This window comes from Melopsittacus undulatus, chromosome 2 (assembly GCF_012275295.1).
Source record: "Melopsittacus undulatus isolate bMelUnd1 chromosome 2, bMelUnd1.mat.Z, whole genome shotgun sequence".
Lineage (NCBI taxonomy): Eukaryota > Metazoa > Chordata > Aves > Psittaciformes > Psittaculidae > Melopsittacus > Melopsittacus undulatus.
Genome location: NC_047528.1, coordinates 79,114,122 through 79,138,514, shown reverse-complemented (window position 1 = coordinate 79,138,514; position 24,393 = coordinate 79,114,122). Strand labels below are relative to the sequence as shown.

General features: G+C 38.7%; 1 protein-coding gene across 4 annotated transcripts in view; it reads right to left on the bottom strand.

Moving 5' to 3' along the window:
* The window catches only part of CNKSR2 (connector enhancer of kinase suppressor of Ras 2), a 214,287-nt gene that overhangs the window by 28,484 nt on the left and 161,410 nt on the right, over window positions 1-24,393 (bottom strand). For all 4 annotated transcript variants that reach the window (XM_034074520.1, XM_034074521.1, XM_034074522.1 and 1 more), the window contains 3 exons: window positions 19,300-19,367; window positions 13,980-14,080; window positions 12,217-12,760 (listed from right to left, as the gene is read on the bottom strand). In XM_034074520.1, coding sequence (XP_033930411.1) covers window positions 12,217-12,760; window positions 13,980-14,080; window positions 19,300-19,367 — 713 coding nt within the window. The remainder of the gene's footprint in view (window positions 1-12,216; window positions 12,761-13,979; window positions 14,081-19,299; window positions 19,368-24,393) is intronic.

Here is a 24,393-nt window from a genome sequence, read left to right as displayed (position 1 = left end):
TGTAAGAGCCATTTCCAAATTGTGAGTCTTCAAGACAATCACTTTTTCACTTTATGAAAACCTCGAATCTTCCTTCCACCTTCTACCAATAGTTCAAAATTAACCAAAAATTTCAGTCATGCTTTATACAAGTATTTCCAGGAAACCTAACACACATCCTTTTTTCCTCCTCTTATACTATGGAGACATTTTACACATATTTTTTATACTGTGCAAGACATTAATGGAATCAAATTTCTTTAGAATTTGCACAGATGCAAGAATAGCCTGTTTATGCTATAAGAATCATGACGGCCACTTATAAGGTGGCCACATCCACAGGCAGAACTTCTGAACTGAACTGCACAGGGTTAAAATGCAAAACGAGCAGAGAACTTACTTAGAAACTTACTGATGTGTTAATGCATCACACACTAATGTCAAAAGTGCATTTTATGGTTTTTATTTTTATTTCTCAGTCTCACCAATCAGCCACTGTCAAAATCCTGAGATTTAAATTTTCACTGTGTTAGTATAAAAAAATATGCAGTACAGTTAAATTATCCTAGTTCATTAATAAGTATTCCTAGCCCCTGCAAGAATCACATGAAACTTTTGAGGCTATAGTAGGAAATGTGACATTAAATACCAAGATCATACAGAAACACTGGAGAAGGTAAGCACAGTCCCTAGTGGCAGAAAAAGTCAATAAATAAATAAATAAATAAAAATTTAGTCTTGGAAAGCTTTTAGTTGGAGTGTAAAATTAAAATGGATTTTTTCATATGCTTTTTACACCACCAGAAATAAATAAAGACAGAAATTCTTGTATCTTCTGAAAAGACAAAAACCAGCAACTCTAGTTTTCCTTAAACCCATTATATTAAAAGTTAAAAATTGAAGTGTTGTACTGCTGAAGTATGTGCGTATACTTGATTAAAAAAAATCTGGAAAATAAAATTTATTTTCTAAATTGAAAATTGAAAGAAATGGCAGGGTACCTTCTAGCAGGAAAGAAAGAAACAGAATTCTCAGAATAAACAGCTTGAAGATTTTTAGATGATGTTCATATTGGATTTCAAGTGTTCACATAAGTATAGTAAAATATAATTTTAGTGCCAAATATAGAGGTTATTAAAATACTGTTATATGAATTCTAAACCAGATTTTGCTATTTTTACAACAGGAAGATACACTCTAATTGTCTATGTCTCATATTCACTAGTTTTCAAGTATTCTGTAATGACTGCTTTGCAAGTATAGGAAACGCCGTATCCGCTGCAAGCTGCCCACTGACACAAGCCTTGGGATGGGTGCTGTACCAGGAGCCTCCTGCAGGCCATCCTGCCTCACTTGAAATCTGATTTTCATTTAACCCAGAACTAAATGAACAATGATTCTCAGCCAAGTTTTATTACTTAGTCTTGCTGGGTAAAGCAATCAGGGTAAACTTCCTCCCCATTCATACCCAGTAGCTAGCCTTTGTTGCACTGTTGCCTGATCTCTGTCTATCCCTGAATTTGCAACCAGGATAAAACTCCCAAGTGAGGTTTCCTTAATTTCACTTTCTCCTTGTATATCTTCACAATTTAATTAACATTTCAAATACTGTTCAAATGGTGGTTTTAAATCAAAGTTTTTTGGCAGCCTCTCTCCTCACTTTCTAATGGTGGTAGCAATTCAAATGCTTTTAAACAAATCAGTGGTGATATTTTATATTCCAAAAGGCTAAAGTCTATCCCTCTGGAATCCAGAAGAGAAGAAATAATTAGCTGCTATTATTTTATGCCAGCCATACTCAAAATGTGGAGCCATCCTTCTACTTAAAAGCAGCCATTTTCTTCATGTAAATACAATAAGATACCACAGAGAACTTGTTTCTCACTTTGTCCGTGAAACGATGCTATTTAATAGCACCACACTAGGTACAGTGATGTGGGAGTGTTAACTATTATCAACAAGATCCAACACTCGCAAATTGGGGCCACAAAAGGAGACAAACAATATTTATCTTCTAGCTTTTGAACCACAGTTTTTGAAAGCAAAGCTATAAACCATTTTTTATTGACAGGAACTGAGATCCTTGCAAAATTGCCTGATTATAGGGGTTTTTAGTTTTTATCTTTTTAAGTACCATATTATCATATTTGTTTCATAAGAACTGGCAATGCTTGACACTGAAAAACAAAAGAAGACCTTACAAATAAAACTCACATAGTTAGTCTAAGCTCTGAACATTAAGCTCTTTTGAGGGACTGACTCAATCCAAACTGACAAAAGGATGGGCCTTCAGTTCACCTATCTTCCTTAGTTATTTAGATGTAGAACAGATATGAGACAGGGCACATTTTCCTTCTAGAAGTTCAGCTGCCAGAAGTGAGTGATATTAGCCACTTCTGACCCAAGGCGCCCTCTGATAGGAAAACCCAAGCCCAGACAGAGGAGACACCAGGGACTCCCTGTTATCAGGGAAGGCTGCACTATGCGAGGTTCTCCTGAGGCTGCCATGCATTGGGAAACAGTCCCAGGCTGCACTAATGACCTGGATGATGGATGGTGGAATAAACCTAGTAAAATATACAAGCACAGAAGTGGAAGGAAACAACTTGTAGACTGCTGGAGGTCAGTGTCAGAAGCTGTAATGATTTGGAGGGATGAAATTTCTCACAAATCTCTCACAATGTGGTCAATGCTGTGCTAACAGACACAAAGCCTGGAAAACACCAGGTTTGTCCGCAGGCTTTTTTTTTTCTTTTGTCTGGTCAGGTTGTTAGTTTTACAAAACGCGGTATTTTTTGTTGTTTGGTTGGTTTTAGCACAATTATTTGGACATTTTAAATCACCTAAGGTTTTTATTAACATCAGCTACTTAATGTATGTACGTGAGAGGCATAGGAATAATCAGCTCAGCTATTATTAGAAAAATAACCATTTAGAAGAAAAGCATTTGGAATACTGTACAGCATGAGCTGAAATATGAAGTACAATATAGTTGAAAAACAGATACCTATCACAGTACAGTGCATAAAACACTCAGGGCAAAGCAACCTTCCTGGTCTCATCCAGGTGCACTGCACCTACCACGGATGCTGCTATCCCAGAAGAGGTGGGAGGCAGCTGTCAAAAACAGGGAAGCTCAGCAAGAGGGGTCAGAGCCTAGAAAGCACCATCTGTGAGAAAAACTAAATCAACCTTCATAACAAACATTCAGCTTGAAAAAAGAGCTGCTGTAATGGAGCAGTTTTGTTTTCTATGCCATAATGGAAAAGAAATGCTAGACTTGAATTGCAGACGGAATGATTCAATATCCATTAGGAGAAAAAAAAAGAAAATCCTTTCCAATACAGCAAAGAGAAAAAGCACTGTATGGAGGGAATGAGGAATACTGCTAGGGATGTTTAAGGTCAGATTTGGCAGGTATAATGGCTCCAAATTTAGTGGGTAACTTTCAAATTCACTTCCATCTCACGGGCTCCAAGACACGCATAGTACATTTACAGCTTCACCAGAGCCTTTGGAGAGGCCAAGATTTCAGCCTACATATGCTGCCCTCCTGCAGTGGAAATGTTTAGGAAACAATGTGCCTAAACAGAAGCATCTAGTGCCATTTTGTCTGTCAAAGAGTATCCAAACAAGTTGCATAGGAATGGCAGGGTGGACACATGACCTACACAAGGTCTGTGACCCTTTGGAGCAGCAGCTAGTAACTAAAAAGAAAGGAAAGTCAGCCAAAAGCCCAGGCTGGGACCTTGGAAGGTTAACAGAAAATTGCCCTGCAACATTTATTTATAGGCCTCCATGACAATCTTCATCTTAAATCCAAGATCTCCAAGGACATATTTTTTAACAATAGGTTAAATGAAAAAAAACTGCTTTGTAAAAATTTGGCTTTTCCAGAGTCTCCTGTCCAACATAAACATATCTAGCAGGATGCTGACTGTTCACATGAGGGCTTTAATATCTCATTATCTACTGCCCATGATGAACAGTAATTAAATAAGAATGCATGCTTACACAGTGACACTACAGAAGTTCAGCATTGGTAGTAGTTTAATTAAATCACAGACATCCAACGACCTTCCAAGCAGTACTGATTCAAGTTCATCCCTAAGTATGTTTTACAGTTGCCTTGCAAGAACCTGAGAACACAAACAGCAGATGGTACCACCTGGAGATGTAATTTGAAAAAATTTTAGTCCTCCTCTATTCTCCCAGTCCTACTGGTACCATGTCATATCCTTCTGATTTAACTATAATCCATTATAGAAAGTGTTGCGGGTTTTTTTTTAGCTTTGAAAAATGCAATAAAAAAAATTATATCTTTCAAAAAACCAGTCTTATGCTCACAATAGCCAGCTATTGTTTTTCATTGTAGGCGTTTGTTTCCTTTGCATTTAGAAACTTTCAGATTAGGCTGAGTACCTGCTGCATCTCAAAGAGGAACTATGCCAGTTCTGCAAAAATCCCAGCAAAAAAAATGGCTTCCTCATGTATTATGCAGTGGTCAAATCTGAGAGTGTCTTTAAAACAATTTTCAGTGAGTTTCAGCAAGAAGATTTATGCAAATGTTTAAAAATTATGTATGTTTTTCATGATCGAAACAAAAAATGATTCTGAGTGTATATTTTGAGACAGGAAAACCTTCTTTTTAATGGGAAACTATCTGTTAATTTAAAAACAAAGGCTGATTTTCCTTTTTGTTTCAAATTTCAAAAAAGCTACATACCCCCTTTTAGAAATGTGACTGTATTATGCTTCAGAATGAAAGCACATTTTGAACTGAGGGGGAGGAATGTGCAAGCACAAAAAAGGCTGGTTTATATTGCTATCGAGACCTATCAGGCCAACAAACTGGGAAGCAATTGCATATCCTTCAGTATGGTAAACAGACAGCCCCAGAGGGCTTGGACTGTCTTCCCTGGATGTGGTCTGCCACTGACGAGTTGTCTTTTCCCAAGGAGAACATGTTTGCAGCCAGACTCAGACAGGGCAGTGGCAGGAACTGTGCTTGCTTACACCAAGAAACAAATGGAAAAAGAAATGATTTTCCATTTCCAAGAAATGGAAAAATTCAAGGCAAACCAGATTGGTTACATAGCACCTAGCAAGAAAATTAATGCAGAACATCATAGGAAAAAATAGAAATATATTCTCACATCCGTAGTTTCCTTGCGCCTTCACCTATCCTAAAGGTGTTTCTGGTACCATGGCTCCATTGACAGCCACTGACTTAGTAACATAATTGGGGAAACTCTGTGAGAAAAGTAATTTCTAAGAATGGTCGCATAAGAAATTCTCTTGTGCATTTCTTTTTGCTTGTAAAAAGACCATTTAATAGATATATTTCAAGCAAAACCAGATGAACTTTGTTTGCAATGACATCCAAACCTATTAAAACCAAGGTAACAGTAGGAATTTACCCTTCCATTGCATTTTTAGTAGCACAAGCAATGGAAATCAATTAAAATTTAAAATGTGGCAACAACATATTTATGGGTAAAATGCATTCATATGTAAAAACACTAAGAGGCAAAGAATTAAACTACTTTTATTTTTGTTGACAGCCCATATTGCTTTCTGAATTGCTGCTTAGTAAATAATTCAATATTTGGCTTTCAAACACTGCAGGCAATTTTTTCCCCTTAAACTGAAATTTAAAATCAGAATATAGAGGTTCTGTATCCCATCACTTTTATTTAAAATACAAACCCACTCCTGCAGTAGAGTTTCTTTTGCATATGAGAACTGGAAAAGCTTTATTTTATAAATTTTAAAATTTTAATTAAAGAACATGCTCAGAAAGAAACATACTACTTCCAGTACTTATTTATCCAAGCTAGTCTTAAAAGACAATAAATAGCCTAAACCACATTTTTTATACATGCAGCTGAACATATGCACATATATATGTGTCAGCTAGAGGATAATTAAGCAACTCTTAGTTGACAATTTTCCCAAGTTGCAGTTGCTTCTGTAAGCTTATAGAAATTCCTATTCAGATAAACATGTACCTTAAAATTTAACAAGGATAAAAAGCATTAGCCTGACATATAACCTGGATTATCAACAATGCTGTCCCCGCACCCATTCATTTTCAAATATAACAGCTCTCATAGGTTCTCACTGGATCTTATGACAAATGAAGCACTAAATGGCTTAGTTAAGAGGAAACCAACAAAACCATCCAAGAGCATGTGAAGACATGCCATTCCACCAGACATTTTGTATGGTATTTTGTATTTTGCTTTGGAAAGCAGCCCAGGTGGTACAGCAGCTACTGTCTTGCCCTAATTTTCCATAGTTCCTTCCTCCCTGAGACTGTGATGTACAGATGAAATTTCCTTGTACACGTATAAACTATCTGTATCAAAGCAGCGCAGGCTAGTCATTTACACTATAAACCAACAAGCTTAAGATCATATTTCTGAACACAACTAGGCAGTATTTTTTAGGCAAGCTCATTCTGAGTTATTGAGGAAAGCTAGCCCAGCAGGGGCAGTGGGAAGGTGGCCTCCTCCTAGCAGACAAGGCACAAAAAGAAGCCTTGGTCCTTAGCCCATGGGAGTGCAAATGCACAGTCAGGGGCCACTTGAAGGCCTAAATGGGAATTAGAAATGAAAAATCAGATCAGAATAAGAAAGCTTAGGAAAAGCAGCCATTTCATTAGTCGATTCAGTGTCTGAGCACGTATAGGCTGTGCTGCCCAGAAGGTTGTCAAGCAAAAAAAAAAAACAAAACCAACCCTGGCAAATGTACTGCTATGTCCAAGACTGATAGTGGATGTAGCAAGCCAGAATAACATCCTTCTTAGTGTCCTAGAAGGTGCTGCACTTCCTGCTATTTGCCAGCCTCAGAAGGAATATTTCTAAGATGAAACATTACCTGTCATTTTTCACAGCTCCACTTATTTGAGACACTACCAGGCATTCTACTACCACACTTCTACTACCCTCAGTAATTCCTGAGGGGAAGACACAGTATCTTAATGGTCTCTCCCTTGCCTCCTGGTATGGATAAAACTAACTATGTGGTCAGAAGACAGGACAACCTTAATGGTATCTTCTGGAAAATGGAAAGAGGCTGTCAGAAAAGCAAATGCCCTATTAATTTCAGACACACATCCCCATCAACTCCAGTGCCCTTAATCCAAACTTTATGTATTACTCATCCTGACTCCCACCTTTCACTGTTGCCCAAACGCTGCCAAAGTGAAAAGACACTCTATCCAAAAGGCAGAGAAGCAAAACCTAGAAGTGGTACACAGCGTACCACTTCAAAACATAGTGTTTAATTAGCAAACAGTGATCTTTGAAAGATAGCATTTGCACTGCTCATTACAGCCCTCTCATTAAAACCAGGCAAGCCTCCCTGTACCTGTATTTCAGAGCTTGAAACATCTGACCTTATCTGGAGTATGTTTTTCATTAGCACAAACTCCTTCTTGAAGGCAAATACCACCTAGAATGTCACAAGGAAATACCTTCTTGGGCACAGTGCATGAAACTACTGCTAGTCATAGCACTACCCCTTAAACCCATCTGTGCTATTTTGTGAGAGCACTGCCACCTTGAATTTCATTTCTGCAACTGGCAGGTGGGGTGGGAGAAACTGCTCTCAGTTTCTCTTGCTACTTCTTAATTATTTTACTGGGAAAAAGAGGAGAAAGTCTCAGGTTTGGTACCTTAGCACAAACAGACATTCCATATCTCTTTCGGTGATTGTGAAAGATCTCTTTCACATCAAAGGGAGCTTTCCTGAAATCCTTTGAAGGGACTGGACATCCCTCTAAGCTGCAAAATACCAGCACCAGCTTCTCTCTGGCCTTTGGCAAGTGTCTTCAGTGGTTTAAGGTTAAAAGTCATGTTTCAGAGACTGGAACATGAGGCTATTATGTTTCCCTGGGACAGTGATCGCTAGACTATGTGAGACTAAGCATGGGATGCTGGGAGATGCAAATCTGCACAAGGGCTTCCGGTGATTTAGCAAAATGCCAGGGAATACGTGTGAGTGTGCCCAGGCTTAGGAAACATTGTGAAATCTTCTCAAGGTGACACAAGTCATGCATGGAAGATTGCTGCATCTCATAAACACTTCAGGGGAGCAAATCAATGCAGCAAACAAAAGGCTCCTACCCTTCAATTATCCCAAAAGGACAGCCAGTGATTTATTGAAATCTATTCAAGAGTTTGTTATAGAAGATACTCCAAAATTACGAGGATGGGATAGCAAAACAAAAATCCTAAAACACGTCAGCAGGAATTACAGTACTCAAAGTGCAGAACAAGGACACAAAACTTGCAGAAGCAAGAGAAGAAGAGGTGAGGAATGATGCAGAAGGAAATGGGGTTAAATAGTGGGAAGACAGCCTAAGTTATTTCTTTCTGCTCCAAATACCTTTTCAAACTCAGAAACATCAATGCTCTTCTATCCATATTCCTGCAGAAATCTTAAGGAGCCCACACAGTGGAAAGCTCCTTTGCACACTGTTGCAGGTCCCAGGTTTGAGTTCCCTGGATGGTGCATCAATCCTGCTCTGGCCAGTCCCACAACACATCCAGCCAGCAGCAGAGCTCCTGCCCCAGCACTGTAGAAGCAGGTCACAGCAGCAGAGACTCCCACGGATGCTACTGCTTTCAAAAGAGTTTTTCAGGGAGTATGGAAAAAGGTACAGGTTTTTCTGTGGCTAAGTCTGTACCACCTACAGTCAGTTACACTCTGCAGAGATCTAGTATCTTCTCTTAAATGCGGAACCCTTAGTAATTTCTGTTATTGTGCCAGAAACCAAAGTCTTTGAAAATGAAGGAACCACCATCGAAAACAATAATAAAGCAAGAAATAAAGCAAGCTTTCCTGGGACAAATAATGGAAACAGTCTCCCAAGAAGATCCCAGAAGCATTCTTTGGCATTATGTAGTGAAATCTGTCAAAACACAAAGCGCAGACAGCAGCGGGGAAGGGGGTGCCATGTGCCATGATGCACAGCTGTCTCCTACTGTTACCTCCTACTAGAGCACAAGACAAAACTGAAAAGGCCCAGCTTGTCCTTCACAACTCAATCACAGAAATGCAATGCACTGTGCCGTAGCCATTGACATGCTCCCAGCATGCAGGCTGCCTCTGAACCACACAGCAGGAGGGACGGTTGGTGCCACAGATCTGAATGTTGTTTGCCATTTTCATAGGCTCAGGAGCGAACACACAGACAAACTCAAATACCCCACAACAGGATCCTCTTCAATTACAAAGAAAGAGACCATTACAGGACGGTGTCAATATGGAACATCTAAATGAGTCACACAAATGTCATTTTAATTAGGGAAATAAAACAACCCATTAAAGATTAGTAATGCAATGTTCATGTGATATAACGAGACAAAAAGCAGCAACTGAACACACAACAAAGTTAGGTCCTCACAGACAAACACAGGAAAGGACACCCCACATTTTCATTTTACCATGATATATCTAGGCACTATAGAAGAGCTGACGCACAGAATTATTTGCAGTGTCAGTAAAGTCTTGCAATATCTATTTAAAGCATAAATTAGTAATTAAGATAGAGCAGGTGCTTAGTTGTTGTATATCAGTGTAGCTTTAGTAGAAAGTCAACAGAACTATGTTAGATTATAGCAGCTGGTGACAGCATCTGAAAAAAAACATGGAGCTCCTAATTTGCGGTGTGGTTATTTGAGAACAATTCTGCAAAAGAAGTTGGAAGAAACAGGACTGCATTTTACTATTTGATTTAAACTCAAGAGGTTTTAAAAGTGGGAATGTAAAACCAAAAAGCTGAGAAAACAAACTTTTGGCAATGACATTTGACTTGTACAGCAACAACTGCAAAGGAACTGCATTCCTTGTCCCACAAAAAAAGCAATAAGAATGATTAAGCTTTAAAACATGTAACTGTACACACAAGAACACATATAATCATCCAAGAGCTCAGAACTATGTCAGGATCACAAATGTGTAAGGCAAATAAATACATTTAAAAGGCTCATCAGATACCATGTCAAGGAATGTTCAAGGTGAGATTAAAACATTTCTAAAAGGGAAAGGATTCCCCTTCGCCAGTCAGTTGTGATGTTTCATTTTCCCAGAGCAATGGAAGGGAGGGGGGCAATGATGGAGCATGCATGGGGGCACCCACCCTGTCTGCAGACTTAGTAGTTAAAAGCAAATCTCTCAGCTCAGAAACTGGATTTTGCACCTAAGAATACTACTTGCATGAAATTCCTCCTGCCTTTTACTGTTAAGGGCACTGGAAAAAGTCAGTGCTGCAAACAGAACATTGCAGCCATGGCAACAAGCAATTCAACACTTAAGCTTTTCAACAGACTAAATAGTATTTTCTTTCTGTTTTTATAATTTCATGGTCAATAATTCACCATGAGCACTTTACTTGTCTAGCTGTTTGTTAATGTCTCAAAACCAATCTCCTGTTAAAGCTTAAACCAAGAAAACCTTCTCATTCAAAAGAAAAATAAGAGCATGTGTATACAGGGAGAGCACTTAAAAAATTAACCTTTTTTCTCCCGTTTTGGAAATTGGCATAGAAAGATGAAGAAGGGCCCAAGCTCTGGCACGTTAAATCAATCATTATCCCTTTATTAGTACAGTACATTATTAAATGCTACAACCAGCAACCCAAAAGCATTAAAATTGAGATTTAAAACACCTAACAACTTAGGCCTTGCAACAGTATCTCTGAGTAATGCCCAGACAGCACAGGAACTCCAGCGGGAAGTCTCCTTGACACTTTCTGTTTACTGTAAGGATTTTGTTTTAAAATATTTTTATATTGTTATCAGCAAAAACCCATTTGAAAACTGAAATTGAAGGCTAAAAATGGGATAAAGCATTCTGTAGAGCCAATAAAATTTAACCCTATTAATCAAACAGCTTCATTTCAGAGTCAGTCAGAGTCTAATATTGCCCTTAATAAATGTATGGGTTTTTTGAAATGTCATGCATGAACGCAACTGAAATCAGGCCTTTTTTTAACTTTTAAAGACATTGAATTTAGTATCTGCAAAAGAAATCAGTTTTCTCAAAGTCAAGAATTTGAGATTTTTAGTACCTGCTGACTGAAACATGAGGGCAATGGAAAACCGCTGATCTCTCCCAAGTAGTCTAGATAGCATCTACATGGATTTTAATGCTCAGCAAAGGTGCTAACCTTAATGAATAATCTTAGCTAGGTAGTTATCCAAAGCTTGTATTACCATTTCCTATGTCTTTACCATTTTTATACTCCTTTACTGCAGTGAAAACAACGAACAGGAAAGAACCAGACAGTACACACCCTTTGAGAACTTCAGGGATCACGCTGCTTTCCTTGCCACATCAAGTTATTTAACTGCATCATGACCCCACAATTGATGGATGCAGGCTTTGTTGACTGCAGCTTGGGTGTGAATTCAACTTTGCTAGCAACACATGCTGAGAAGCTCCATAAATGACAGTGAAGGACAGAGCATGAAACAGACACAGAAATATGTTTACACGTTCAGGAGGAGCAGGGATCTTCCCCAATCCGTGTTTATTTGGATTATTTTGACAAACAGCACTAACATCTATGGAGTTAATGTGCTACATAAGAGACAGTTATTCAGCATTATGATTTTTTTTAAGCCTCGCTGGTTAGATAGTTATTCTCTATTATTTTTTTGTTTGCTTCAAAAGATTCTTTTAAAATTCCTCTCTCTAAAACTCACAAGGTGAAGAACTGGGGAAAATACACTCTTTTTCAAATTCTCAGAGCTTCTGGGCTGTCTTTTGACCTGCCCGCCTGGCTACCACACAATCTCAGCCTGACCCTGCACTCCAGGGTTTACCAAGTGTTTTTCACAATCTAGATGGAGTTGGATGGAAATTTTCCTAAGTATATCCTGAGACATACATGTGTTGGGAGGGGAGGATACTGTGCAAGTGGAATTGTGAAGAAAGCATGGAAGCAAAATCCATTTATATCTAAGCATTGCTAGTAGGAGGTGAATGGTGATCAGCCTACAGGAATGGTGACCAGCCTACGGGAAAGTGTCTGGTGATCATGAGAGGTCATGCAACACTGATTATTAAGCTTTATACAAACGGCAAATCAAAGGGTTGTGCGACAAGGTGGGCCTGGTAAAACATGGGGATGTTGAAAGACTTGGGCTTTTTTTGATAGGAAAAAGGAAAAACAACCTCCACTTTACACAAACAGGAAAAGCCACAGAAATATCCCATACTTACTTTTATCTTCTTGGTTTTCCTCTGCTGCTTTGCCCTCCTCTTCCTCCTCCTCCTCCTCCTCCACCTCCTTCTGCTGTGCTTCTTCATGGTGATCAGTGGCACCAACTGAAAGGCTCTGGCAGCAGTGGTTGAAGCCGCTATCCCGAGGCAGCGTGAAACTCCTGGGCTTTCCCCCGTTCCCATTCAGCACTTGCATCCGCTCACCCTCCACGAGGGGGAAGGGACCGTAGTGGTCTTGCAAGTGGCACTTCTGGGTGGGCAAGGTGGACTGCCGCCGGTGCTCGGGGGAGACCACAGCCACCTCGGAGAACACAGAGTCCTCCAGCGGCAGCGTCTGCAGGTAGTGGAGTCCTGAGCTTGTCAGAGGCGTCTCTATGAGGTCCTGCCAGGAGCGCCGCTGGCTCGCCGTTTTGCGCACCGGCGAGTCGGTGGCGCTCCCCGCCGCCTCCGGGCGGAACTCCTCGTGCGACGACTGCGACTGGGAGGTCTCCGTGGATGAGAGCCGGCTGTGCTTTGGCTCCACGTAAGGGCTTGTGCAGCTCATCTGCAATATCAGCAATGGAGCGATCTTCAGATCAGTGTACACTGAGACCTAGTGCTCATAACAACCATGTACTTTTCATTGTCACTGACACCACCCAGTTCGGTAACAAAGGCATAATCTTACCAGATTGACCTGTCCTGACCCTAACTTTAAGGCATGCCCATATCTATATGTCACACCTGTAGGTCAAACACTGATTCTTATTGGTAACAGTAAAGATATCAGTATATTTACTATGTCCCTTAGTCTATAAAATAAGCCAACACAATTATTTGCAGTAAAATTGGCAGACTACAGCACTATAGAAGACATAGAAGAGGTGTGCTTGATCCATTAAAAATCTTATAAATGACATCCAAATTCCTGTTGTCATCCTATCTTGCTAAGAATTTCTTTGGAATCATGTTTGCATTGTTTTGGTGCAGTTTAAAGATCTATGACCTGGGAAGATAAAAGTATTGCACTCAAATTAAACATCATGAACAATCCCTTTCCCCCAGCTTTCCTAATTTTTCATTCAACATTTTTTTCATTTTAAAAACTATATTCAAGTAAGATGCATTAGTTAATACTGAGCATATGGACATGAAAATTGAAATTGCCAATGCAGAACAAGTTAGATGTCCACACTCTGGTTTATACCAACAACTGCTTCAAGAAGAAAGTAAAACAAATCCCCTTGTGTTCTAATTTACAGACAAACCTAGTTTTTCCACCACAACAGAACAACTGGTATCACTGTTTGCAATATAAGACAGAACATTTATATGTTGACATTTTCCTGGAAATTAAAGTGCAATTTGTCACTGTAAAGCTTCACAGCACAACTGTTGGGAGTCTTAGAAAATCGCCTGTGTTGCTACTGAGGCAATAAAATTTTGTCAGAGAAGTCGATAAGGGGGTGGTGAGGGATTGCATGGATGAGTAGGTGATCGTCATGAATGAAGATCAGGAAAAAAGAACTCTGTAACTTAATCTACTTCATACAGGGAGTGTGATTATAAATCCATGTTCTCTGCAAACCAGTTGAAGTTAGGCTGCTGGAGGCTGTTGAAGTCAGCAATGAGTGTAACTTAACAAATGTCTTAAGTCAGGTAGTGACTCAAAAAGTATCCTAGAGTGTGCCGTAATGTTAGCATGCAGATGCTTCTAGGCAAGAGAGTATATAAAGGTGATGCTTATACCTAGTGATCTCTTTAGACAGTTGCAGGTGACTTACCGAAGGAGGCCGTGGGTATGTGTCATACGGGGGTGGTGGGCTGTCTTGTTTGGGTGTTGACGGAGTGTCAGCTTCCTCCTTATCGCTCTCACTCCAGTAATCTACAAATTACATACAGATCAGATCAAGAGCTAACAACACAATTTGGTACATTCATGTATCAGGGACTTGCTTTCACAAAACCATCCTTGGTATTACTGAGAGATAAATACTAGTGAACGCTGTAAACATTAGCTGCTGTAATTCACAATTGTTTCAATCTAATTGTTTTAATCTAATCTAAATTCAAAACATTATGTGGTATACTAAGTCTAGTGCACCATTGCAGATATTAAATAACAACCTGCAAATGAGCCACAGATTTAACTCTTGTATGCACCTTATAAAATGTAACATACAGAATATTCCTACTAAAACTATCAGATTTTCAAATACTTATACAAACAAAAATAATTATGACTGGACATACATTATCTGGAAAATACTGAAAGTATTTTTTTAACAGAAAGGATGAAATTGTAGCTTGCTAAAGTCTTGCTGACTGCAAATAACATTAACAAATATAATTAGAAACAACTGGCAAATCAAACAAGTAGAGGTTACTGCACATATGAATAATCAATGCTATTTTACTACCCATTTTCTCCATTGTATGCTACCAGTTATCCAAGCTTTTAAATTCAATTTCTATTAACAAATAGCTTCTTTAAAGATAAAGCAGAAAAAACTACTTTTCATATATCTGCTTCATAAAACAACTGCTGCCATATTATCCATGCAAGATCATACAGGAGATATGGTAAGAAAAAGTATGATAACGACATTTAAGTGCAGAGTTCCAAAAGATGGATGAGAAACTAAACAGGCTAAACTTACCAGGATATGAGGATCCATTTTGTCATTAAATCAAGTCTTGGCCAAGCCCATTTGATAAATTTGGTAGCTTGGTCAAAGGGCAAAACATATGGAAGAAGGTACCACATGGGAATTTATATTTATTCTGTTGCAAATATTTTTGAAGCAGAACAGCATCTAACAAAATGGACACTGGACTTTAATAGTCCTTCAAAAACAAAGCTGCCAACTCAGCTCAAAGTTGTAAGACATAAAAACATTTCTGTTGTCACCTTCTAGTGTTTGGTAAATCATTGTACAACATTGTACAACAAGACACTTTAGCTCAGACTATTCACAGACTAATCACAAGCAATTCTCACTTAGTGAGAGCCTAGTAAGTGTGAGCCTAGTAAGTGTTCAGTGAACTATTTAACTAAGTTACTACTTTGTCTTTCATAGATGGGGAGAAAAAGACTGATTGCTGCTTCACAAGCAATCTAAGCTAAAATCAAAGCTGGCACAACATATGATTTTGGCTTTAATGTTTTTTTTTTGTTACTATGATGATTACTGTATTGTATGATTAATGATCTACTGTAACTAATCTTTTAAAGATTTAAAAAAAAAATTACCTTTAACCAACATCATCTTGAAACAGCTCTCCCTACAATTTTGTATATATTTAGGTTGCAGCAACGGTAGGGACAGCTTTATTTATCTATTTAATTTTTCCAAGCAGTAACAACTCCATTCTAACACTTGAGTCTCCTGATTTGCTTCTTTCAAGCTTATAGCTGAGGTTCTCTTAAGATAGTATAAATAAATGGCATAAAGTTTTTCATGACTATGAAATAAAAAAAAAAATCAAACAGTTTCATCTAAAGAAATCTGCAAATAATTAATTTTTGGTGAATAAAAGACTAAATCATTGAAAACTCTTTTTTAAATCACTCCTAGTTTTAAGAAAACTAGTTTCCAGCAACTAAAACCACCTGAAAATATTGGCATATAAGCCTGCTTGCTGTATTACAGCAAAGCCTAATGGCACGACATGTGCTGAGAGGCCTGTCAGAACTGCATCACTCAGTGACATGACTGTAAACTTGGAGCTCAACTGTTTGTTCTGAAAGTAATATTTAGCAGCTTCAGTGCAGGTTCCAATTTTGGCTAAAAATACAAAGAGGTTCTTCCTGTCAAATCCACATTACATAAGCCACTGTATGATCCTGCTTTTGTGCACCTTATCTCAGACAGGGAATTATGTTTGCAACCTATGCCTTGTCTAGAAAGATTCTGCAGTCACAGGGGTCAGGTTCCAGACGGAATGTATGAAAATAGCCTCACACCAGCTTTTAAAAATGTTCTGCTTTTGGCAATTGACTCATTAGTCTAAAGTGTTTATAATGCTATCAAATAGTTACTGTATTTCTCTCTTCAGATTTTGTCCAATTCAGTGATGGACAAGCTCAATGCATCAGGAATATCTTGAAAGCTTTCTGAATGAGCAAAAGACTTAATATATTATATATAAACTAACACTGACCTGCCATTTGCCGATTCAGTATTTTCTATTTATATAAGCTAGTATTTTTTCTCTGATTTTATATGATTAGAAAGTATATAACTTCTCCATCCAAGGAAGTCTCTTGCCATATTGCTAACATTCATTGTATTTAATATAGAAAGCTGATGGTATTTTTATAAAACTGTTCTGTACAGAATGTAACATTTTATTCAGCAGTACACCCACAACTCGGTGATTTGTGCATCTCCGAAGCACCTGAAATATATTTATGCACTTTAGATTCAGAAGCATTCAACTCTTAATTGAAACAGGCTTGACAACTAAAGTTAAATTGTTTCAGAGGTATTATAAAGCTTTGTTGCAAAGGGCTGAACTGAGCAGAAATTAAAGACCTTTTGTAAAATCAAGTATGTAGATGACAGTTGGTACAGTCACTGAATATAGAAAATTCCAGCTTCACGGTTTTTACAGTTGCAAAAATCTAAGTGATAGAGAGGTTTTACTTTGCTAACTTGATGTCTCTCTTAATTAGGGACACTACTGAGCTGTTTAATAGCCCTTGTGTTGGGAGTAAATGATAATTGCCAGAGGCATAGAAGTACTGTACAGCGTCAAGGGGGGAACATGATACTGCTTCCCACACTAAACACAACTAAGCAACACAAAGAGGATATAGTTTTACCTACCTGTATGTGATAAATCAATTTAAGTGAATGGCTTTAGAGTGGTAGTAAGGAGCTCTGTCAGTGCCTGGGATATAATTTCCATTGTAAGTAGGGTCTCACTGATTATCTTCAACAGGGAGACATTTTAATAATAGGTAACATGAGGCCTGGATGCACATGATCTCATGCCTAGGAGCAGGATCATCTGCTATTTTATTACTCAGTGATTGCTTGGTAGCAAAAATATTTCTCCGTATCCATCTGGATTTTGAAAGGCGTACCATGTCTGTAATTATGCACTTGGACAGCATGAGCATAACTGTTCACACACCTTTTCACTTACTGTCCCACATGTTATTGCAATTCTAGTGCCAACCTGCTGTCAATAAGAGTTTGAAATTGGCTTTGAATACTAACACAGAGGATTTCCTAGAAGACTCCAAGATTCAAAGTTTGTTCACAGCCTCTTCAAGCAGTGACAGATGGCATACAGGTCCCTCTAAAATGGTTATTCTAGTGCTGCCTGGGGAGTGCAGATTCCCTAACTGATTTTGAAGTCTGGTGAGGTGCTGACAGCATGACTGGAGGAACAGTGAGCATAGCACTGCTATCCTGGGCTGTGTGAATATGAAGGGTCTGGTGTTAGATGTGCCAAGGACCATACCAGACTGAAAAAGGGTGTGGGCAACACTCCCAGGGTACACAACTGCATTTACTGGAAGATGAGGTTAGAAATAAGGTAACAACAGGTACAACCTAGTTATGTTGTACCTGTTGGCAAAAATCTGCTGTTGTACCAAATGGCAAGACCAAAAACCTTCCCATGCACACTGCTACCACTGAATTACAGCAGTATGCTGTGAGCCATTGCTCTTCAACCCCAGGCCATCCCTCTAGAATGCTCTGTGGTGAGGAAGTCAGGGTATGAATCAACGCAGATGTAACTTTCAGATCTTTTAATCATCTGCCACTGCAGGATATCCTACTCTCTTGATGTTTCTACCTGGCTGCTGAAGTCATCCTTGCTTCTTACTGGGGAAAAGAGTGTTTTTGCAGTGTCTCTCAGGAAAACAGCACTACAGCAACACACAGCAGAAAGGCAGACCACACACAACTACCTCCTCATGGTATCAGACCTGAAGGTCAGGGCTAAGGCTGTTGTCACATAGGCTGGTAGAGCACCACGACTTTGAGGGGCAAGAAGGACACCACGTGGCAAATGCTGAAGCCTAGCAATAGCCTTTTGAATACAATTCTCCCTGAAAAATGGTTAGAAAAATGGTCTTTGTAAAGAAAATACTAGATTAAATACATTGTTCCTGCAGCTCTGACCTGTAAGCTTTTTGGGCCAGAAGAAAGAACCTTATTGATGGAGTGTGCAGAGCCACAGGATTAAAAAACTGAAGTTTTGACTCTATGGGCAGTGGGCAGATAGGCATCTGGATAAGCTCTGGATCATCATGATCACTGAAATTTTCTGGTGTCTGCTGCCAGGTACATCTGTAAAAGAGCATGGACTCAAAAGCCAGCTGCTTGCCAAAACAGCTAGTTGGATGGGAACACTTCTGTGGATGCATGTCACTGGCAGTTCTAGGAAACAATATCCCCAACACAACTGAGGACTGAGCCTTTCTTTTTCCTGACTGAAAACAGGATTTCTACTGCAGAAGACTAAAGCAAAGCAACTTATTATATTTTATATGCCACTCTTCTAAATCCATGAAATATTAGACATTAAAAATAAACAGATGTAAAATGATGAAAACCTGCAATTTCAAATGAACGCCAGCAGGGCTTTAGCACAAGCCTTAATATACCAAAGGGAGTCGAAATCACAAAAAAATTAAATGGCCTTAAAATTAAAGTCTTTAGGGGAAATCCAGTTATGTCAATAGGCCTTAGAAGAATGGTTTTGTTCCTGAGACCAAGTTCATGCATTCGTGTCCCCTGTGAACTCAAACATCAAATGAAACGTTTAATTTTTTTTTTTTTTAGTTTGCAGATTCTGATGTTTCTTCCACCAGGGGCCACAGACTCCTTGGCACCACATACCAGAGCTTACTGACAGTACCTTCTGTGGCTTTCTCAGAAATAATCCTGTCTGTGGACCAGAAACTGAAGGAGCTAATCAAAATCCCTGAGAAAGAAGGAATTCTCTAAAGCAACAACAGTGATAACCTATACGTGAATTGCTTTCAGATTATAAGAATGAGGCCTGATATACAGCAGAGAAAAAGAACAGATGAACTTCTCATAAGAGCTGACAGAAGAAACCAAAATAACAACACATTACCTTGCTCTTGTTTGATCCTCTCTCTTTCTGCATAGCCAGCAGCAAGCATGTTAATTCTGTTTAGCCACCTGAAATAATATTAAAAAAAGAAGTGATACTGATCCAGCCTCTTAATTCTTGGGTGCATTTCTATAAAAAACAAACTTAGGAGCATCTGAAGGAGATTCAGGACAATGTAATTTTTCGTATTAGACAGCTGCCTCCTTTGATACTCTTATGCAGGGAGTCTCCAAAGATCTATGATTCTGCTGTTGAACAAACTGTTTTCGCAGCAAAGGTTTTATTTCAAATGGAAAACCATGCATGATGTCAAACATCTGTAAAATAAAGGATTTGGAGATCATCAAAGAGCTGTTAAGTCTGGTGCTCACAGATATGCCATCACAACACTCCTGCTGTTCTGATTTCTGAGAATAAATACCATTTTTCAGAGATTTAAGCAATATTTTAAAGCCTGAATTGGCAACTTAGCAGAGGAACAGAGCAGAAACCAGCAATAAAAAGAACAGGTTCACTCCCAGTCGGTGAGGTTTAATTATGCCATTATGTGTTTTAAAGCTTACCTACAATGCCAAGTACAAAGAGAAGGAGGCAGATCAGAATTCACTTTTGTGTTCAAGTCAGAGAAGCAGAGGGAGAAAAGACAGTTGCCTCAAAGCAATTCACATCTAAGGCTTTAACATCAATTTAGATTTGAAAAAAAAATGCTTCCATAAACTGCACAAATTAGAAAAAAAAACCCCAATTACAAAAAAAAAAAAACAAACAAACCAACACCAAATACCTAACCCCCACCCAAACTATTTCTATTCTCTTCTAGCAGGGCTGTTATTGCCAAACATACACTCAACTGCCTGTAGCAGTGCACTGCTTCCATTTGCTCTCTTCCCCCATGGGGCTCTCAGTGTATTCATTATCCAAATATTAAATCAGGTCTTCCATCAATGAGGCTTTAAACCTCTATGACAATCTCCCATGGTTGTCCATTCCATGGTAAATCTAGAATTATATGGTCCAGTCATCCCATAGTCAGGATTTGACAGGCTTGGTTTCCGAACTTACTGGCTTCTAATTTTACTTCTAGGGTATACAGAGGTACAACTGAAGTTAGGTTTGAGTTTTCTTCAGGAATGTGAAATGACTGTTTCAGAAAACTGTGCCTGATTGGTTTTATTTGCATACTGTAAGCACAGGAACAGGATGTAGTATCGTCTCAGCAAGGGATCACCATTGTAACCACTTCCACATGCCAGTCTTTAAGACTTTTCAGTGCAGGGTAAGCAGAAATCAGATAATAAAATTCAGTTGCTGCATTAAAAATTAACTTCTATCACTGTTCTTCCACAAACAGTGACCACACATATGATCTGTAAATCACATTGATGGTCCATAAATCATTGCACACATTGGGAAGAGAACACACTCTACATTGGAAAGAGATTTACTCCTGAAGTGATTACACAATACTTCATGTTAGCATACTTCATGTTAGCATACAATCAAAATTTCTGCCAAAAGACTACAGAAACTGAAGAAAAGACTTAAAATTTCAGTTGTAATTGTTAGGAAGTGACATACACTTATAAAAAAAATGGCACATAGGAAGAGAAATCCAACAAATCATGTTTCAGGCAATGATTCTGCATCTTCACAGCAGAAAGGTGGTCCATACAAAGCTATCTTTTAGCTTCACATTCCTGACAAGTGAAGGGTTTCTTTGGGGAATAAAGTCCACCTATCTTGACAGCTCTGCAAGCCCAAATCAGAGGCACTGAGGCAGGAACCTCACCCACAGCACTCTGGCCCCATGCTGCCAAGGGACCAGCAAAGGCCACAGACTTGTCTATGTCCAAAGGGTAAAGCAGTACAAGAAGAAAAGCACCTGCTCTGTCAAATGGCATGACAGACAGTGGAAGTCTGCCATGCTTGCCTCTCACCTATTGTGCATTTCACATTCCCCATTTGTCTCACATATTACCACTCCTCAGTGCCACCAGCTGGGAACAGTGCCCCACTGAGCCCCTCTGGATGGGGCTGCTCGCCCCAGAGTATTACATGATACACCTAACAAAGTTCTCCTGTTAGAAAACTTCATTCTGTCCTAAATAAGAGGTAGCATTTCATGTTAATTTGCCTGACAGTGAGGTTAGCAATTAAATTAAGAAACACATAATTGACAGTCAACTGATACTGCTTACAGCTATGGCAGATGACAGAAAAATGTTATTTCCTGAAAAGTATAAACTAATGAGAGCCCAGAAAATGTATACCAGTCTGAGACAGGGACAGCAGACTGACTTGACAGTTAATGATTTTCTGCAGGTCATGACCCATGTCATGGTTTGGAGTATCATCTGCAATGCATGTGGGCTGAATGAAAAGGTACTGATGTGGCTGTAATCTGTTAACCACTGTGGCTTTTGAGCAGATTGCCAGTTTAGAAACTAAAAAAATGGTATTGAGTTCTGCATATATTCTGATATGTGGATGCTAAAGCTTCTTCAGATGTGGTTAGAATGAGTATGGTTAAAGAATTAATATTATTTTAATAAAACACAGCTAGAATTACAGTTCATTGAAGTTAGAATCCTATGAGAAATCCAACACATTGGGCTGGTATCACAGGGTAAAGACCTCCTGCAGAATGGAAGAGGAGTAATGGGGACAAAACTTCCAAGCATAGTTATACAAATATTCCTCACTATGAATATTAAAAGATACAGAGCCATAGGACACAAGAAGATTTAAATCTTTCTTCCCTGCAGTGTGCTGTGTCCTGGTAACCACTGTAACTTTTCGAGGGCAAGACACCAAGAAAACATTCCTTCCTTACTGCAACTGCAGCTTTAATTTTCTTGTGTGAATTATAAAATCTATTAGGTATGTAGTAAATACAGTGGCACTGGTAGTTGCCACAGTCATCTAGGTTTCCCCCTTTTTTCCCTTCTTTTTAAGAACAGCACATACATTTCTTGTCAGTATTTAATTAAAACAATTTTACGACACATAGAACAGGATTAAAAAAACCCAATCTTTCTGTAAAGAAAAATGCATAGTACTGGCACTCTCAGAGAATAGAAGGAAACATTTTTCTATCCTATCTTACACTGCAGGTAGATGCAATGCTTTCAGCCAAAGCAGGGTGCCATATTGTCCGTAATCATAAAGCTTGAAGACAAACTTGCTGAGAAAGTTGGGGCTGTTCAGCCTGCAGAAGAGAGGGCTGCATGGGGACCTCATAGCAGCCTTCCAGTATCTGAAGGGGCCTACAGGGATGCTGGTGAGGGACTATTCATTAGGGACTGTAGTGATAGGACAAGGGATAATGGGTTGAAACTTAAACAGCAGAGGTTTAGATTGGATATAAGGAAGAAATTCTTTACTGTTAGGGTTGTGAGGTACTGGAATGGGTTGCCCAGGGAGGTTGTGAATGCTCCATCCCTGACAGTGTTCAAGGCTGGGTTGGACAGAACCTTGGGTGACATGGTTTGGTGTGAGGTGTCCCTGCCCATGGCAGGGGGGTTGGAACTAGATGATCTTAAGGTCCTTTCCAACCCTAACTGTTCTATGATTCTATGATTCTGTATGGAAACCTTACAGTGTCTATAAGTACCCAAATGCAATTTAAATGGAATGAGAAGGCCTGTGGAATTTTTAGAGGCCTTCTGTACTGAAACCTTTCAGAGACATTCTCATGTGCTAATACTAAAAGCTGACTTGTCATCTTTCTTCTTGACCATGAACAACACTATGGAAGAAAACTCTTATAAATGTCAATACTCAATGTCACAAAAAAGAAAGAGGACAGCTCAGCTACAGCTACTTCCTTGACAGCAGGTCAAGGAAGTTCTCAGACAAATATTCCACATGAAGTTACTAACTGTATTTCCCTGCCTTAAGGGTATAATTTTGGCAGCCATATATGTCATCACTAAAAAAAATGGACAGCTTGGAATAAAAAGGAAGAAAAAGTATTGTGAGTATTTAAGCCAGCCAACCCTGAAAAGGATGCATTTGCCTGTGAGCTGATGATCAGGATTTCTGAGTAAAGGACAAATACTTGGTCCATAAAGCAGCAGGCACAGTTACCATGGAACATAAAAATAAAGATACACGTAGTATCCCCAAGTAGAAATATATGGACTGTCTTCTCCATCAGAATATTTTCTTGGAATGATAATAACAATGAATTTTAAAGCAAGATGTTTCTGTGACTATACAGTTAAACTAGCAAAACAGCACTTTGCATCAATGAAGGATATTCTGTCCTTTTCACCCAGACTAAGCATGTTATATGCTGGTGCAACCATGCAGATGAAAGGAACTTCAGACAGCACAACAATAAAGTTCAGTGATCATAGCTCTCCAGGCTCCTTACCAGCATAACGATGTGGCACAGTCATAAAAGTAGTGAGAAAATTTGAATAGTGATAGAGGCACCTGAGATTAAAATACTAATTTTATGTGAGTAGATACACATAACAAAACCTTCAAATTCTGCAAACACTTAAAAAAAACCCCAAACACAACAGCTAAAACATTTTATACAAGGGATGAAGGAACTGAAACATTTTGAACTTTCAGTTAGACTATGTATTAGCAATTATCTACTTTTGTTTTTTCTGCTCCAAGTATAAACACAACTGAAATGACTGTATAATGCATATCAGAATGCATGTCAGAAACCCAACAAAAAAAAAATAACAGAAGTTGGTCAAAACAGTCTTAATTTTACTTAATAACTTGATTCTGTCTTTGTTTTTAGTTAGATTACAAAATGCTTCTAGGCAAGATGTATTTTATTTCTGCATCTGAAAGATTATTTTTTAGCAACCCACTTTTTTATTTCCAATATATTGAATTAGCTCAATGTTTGTGAAAGTGAACAACTTTTTCTAATATGTTAAACAAAGAGAAAAAAAAAATTGCTGAGACTGACAGCAAAATGTAAGTAATTCCATGTAAGAATGTCAAGTATTTCCATAGACCTTGACAGAGTTGGTTTATATTTACATGTGTATAACTCAGATCAAAATTTGGTCAAGTTCATTCTAAATTAATTAATGAGCACTTATTTCAAATTTGATAAAAGAC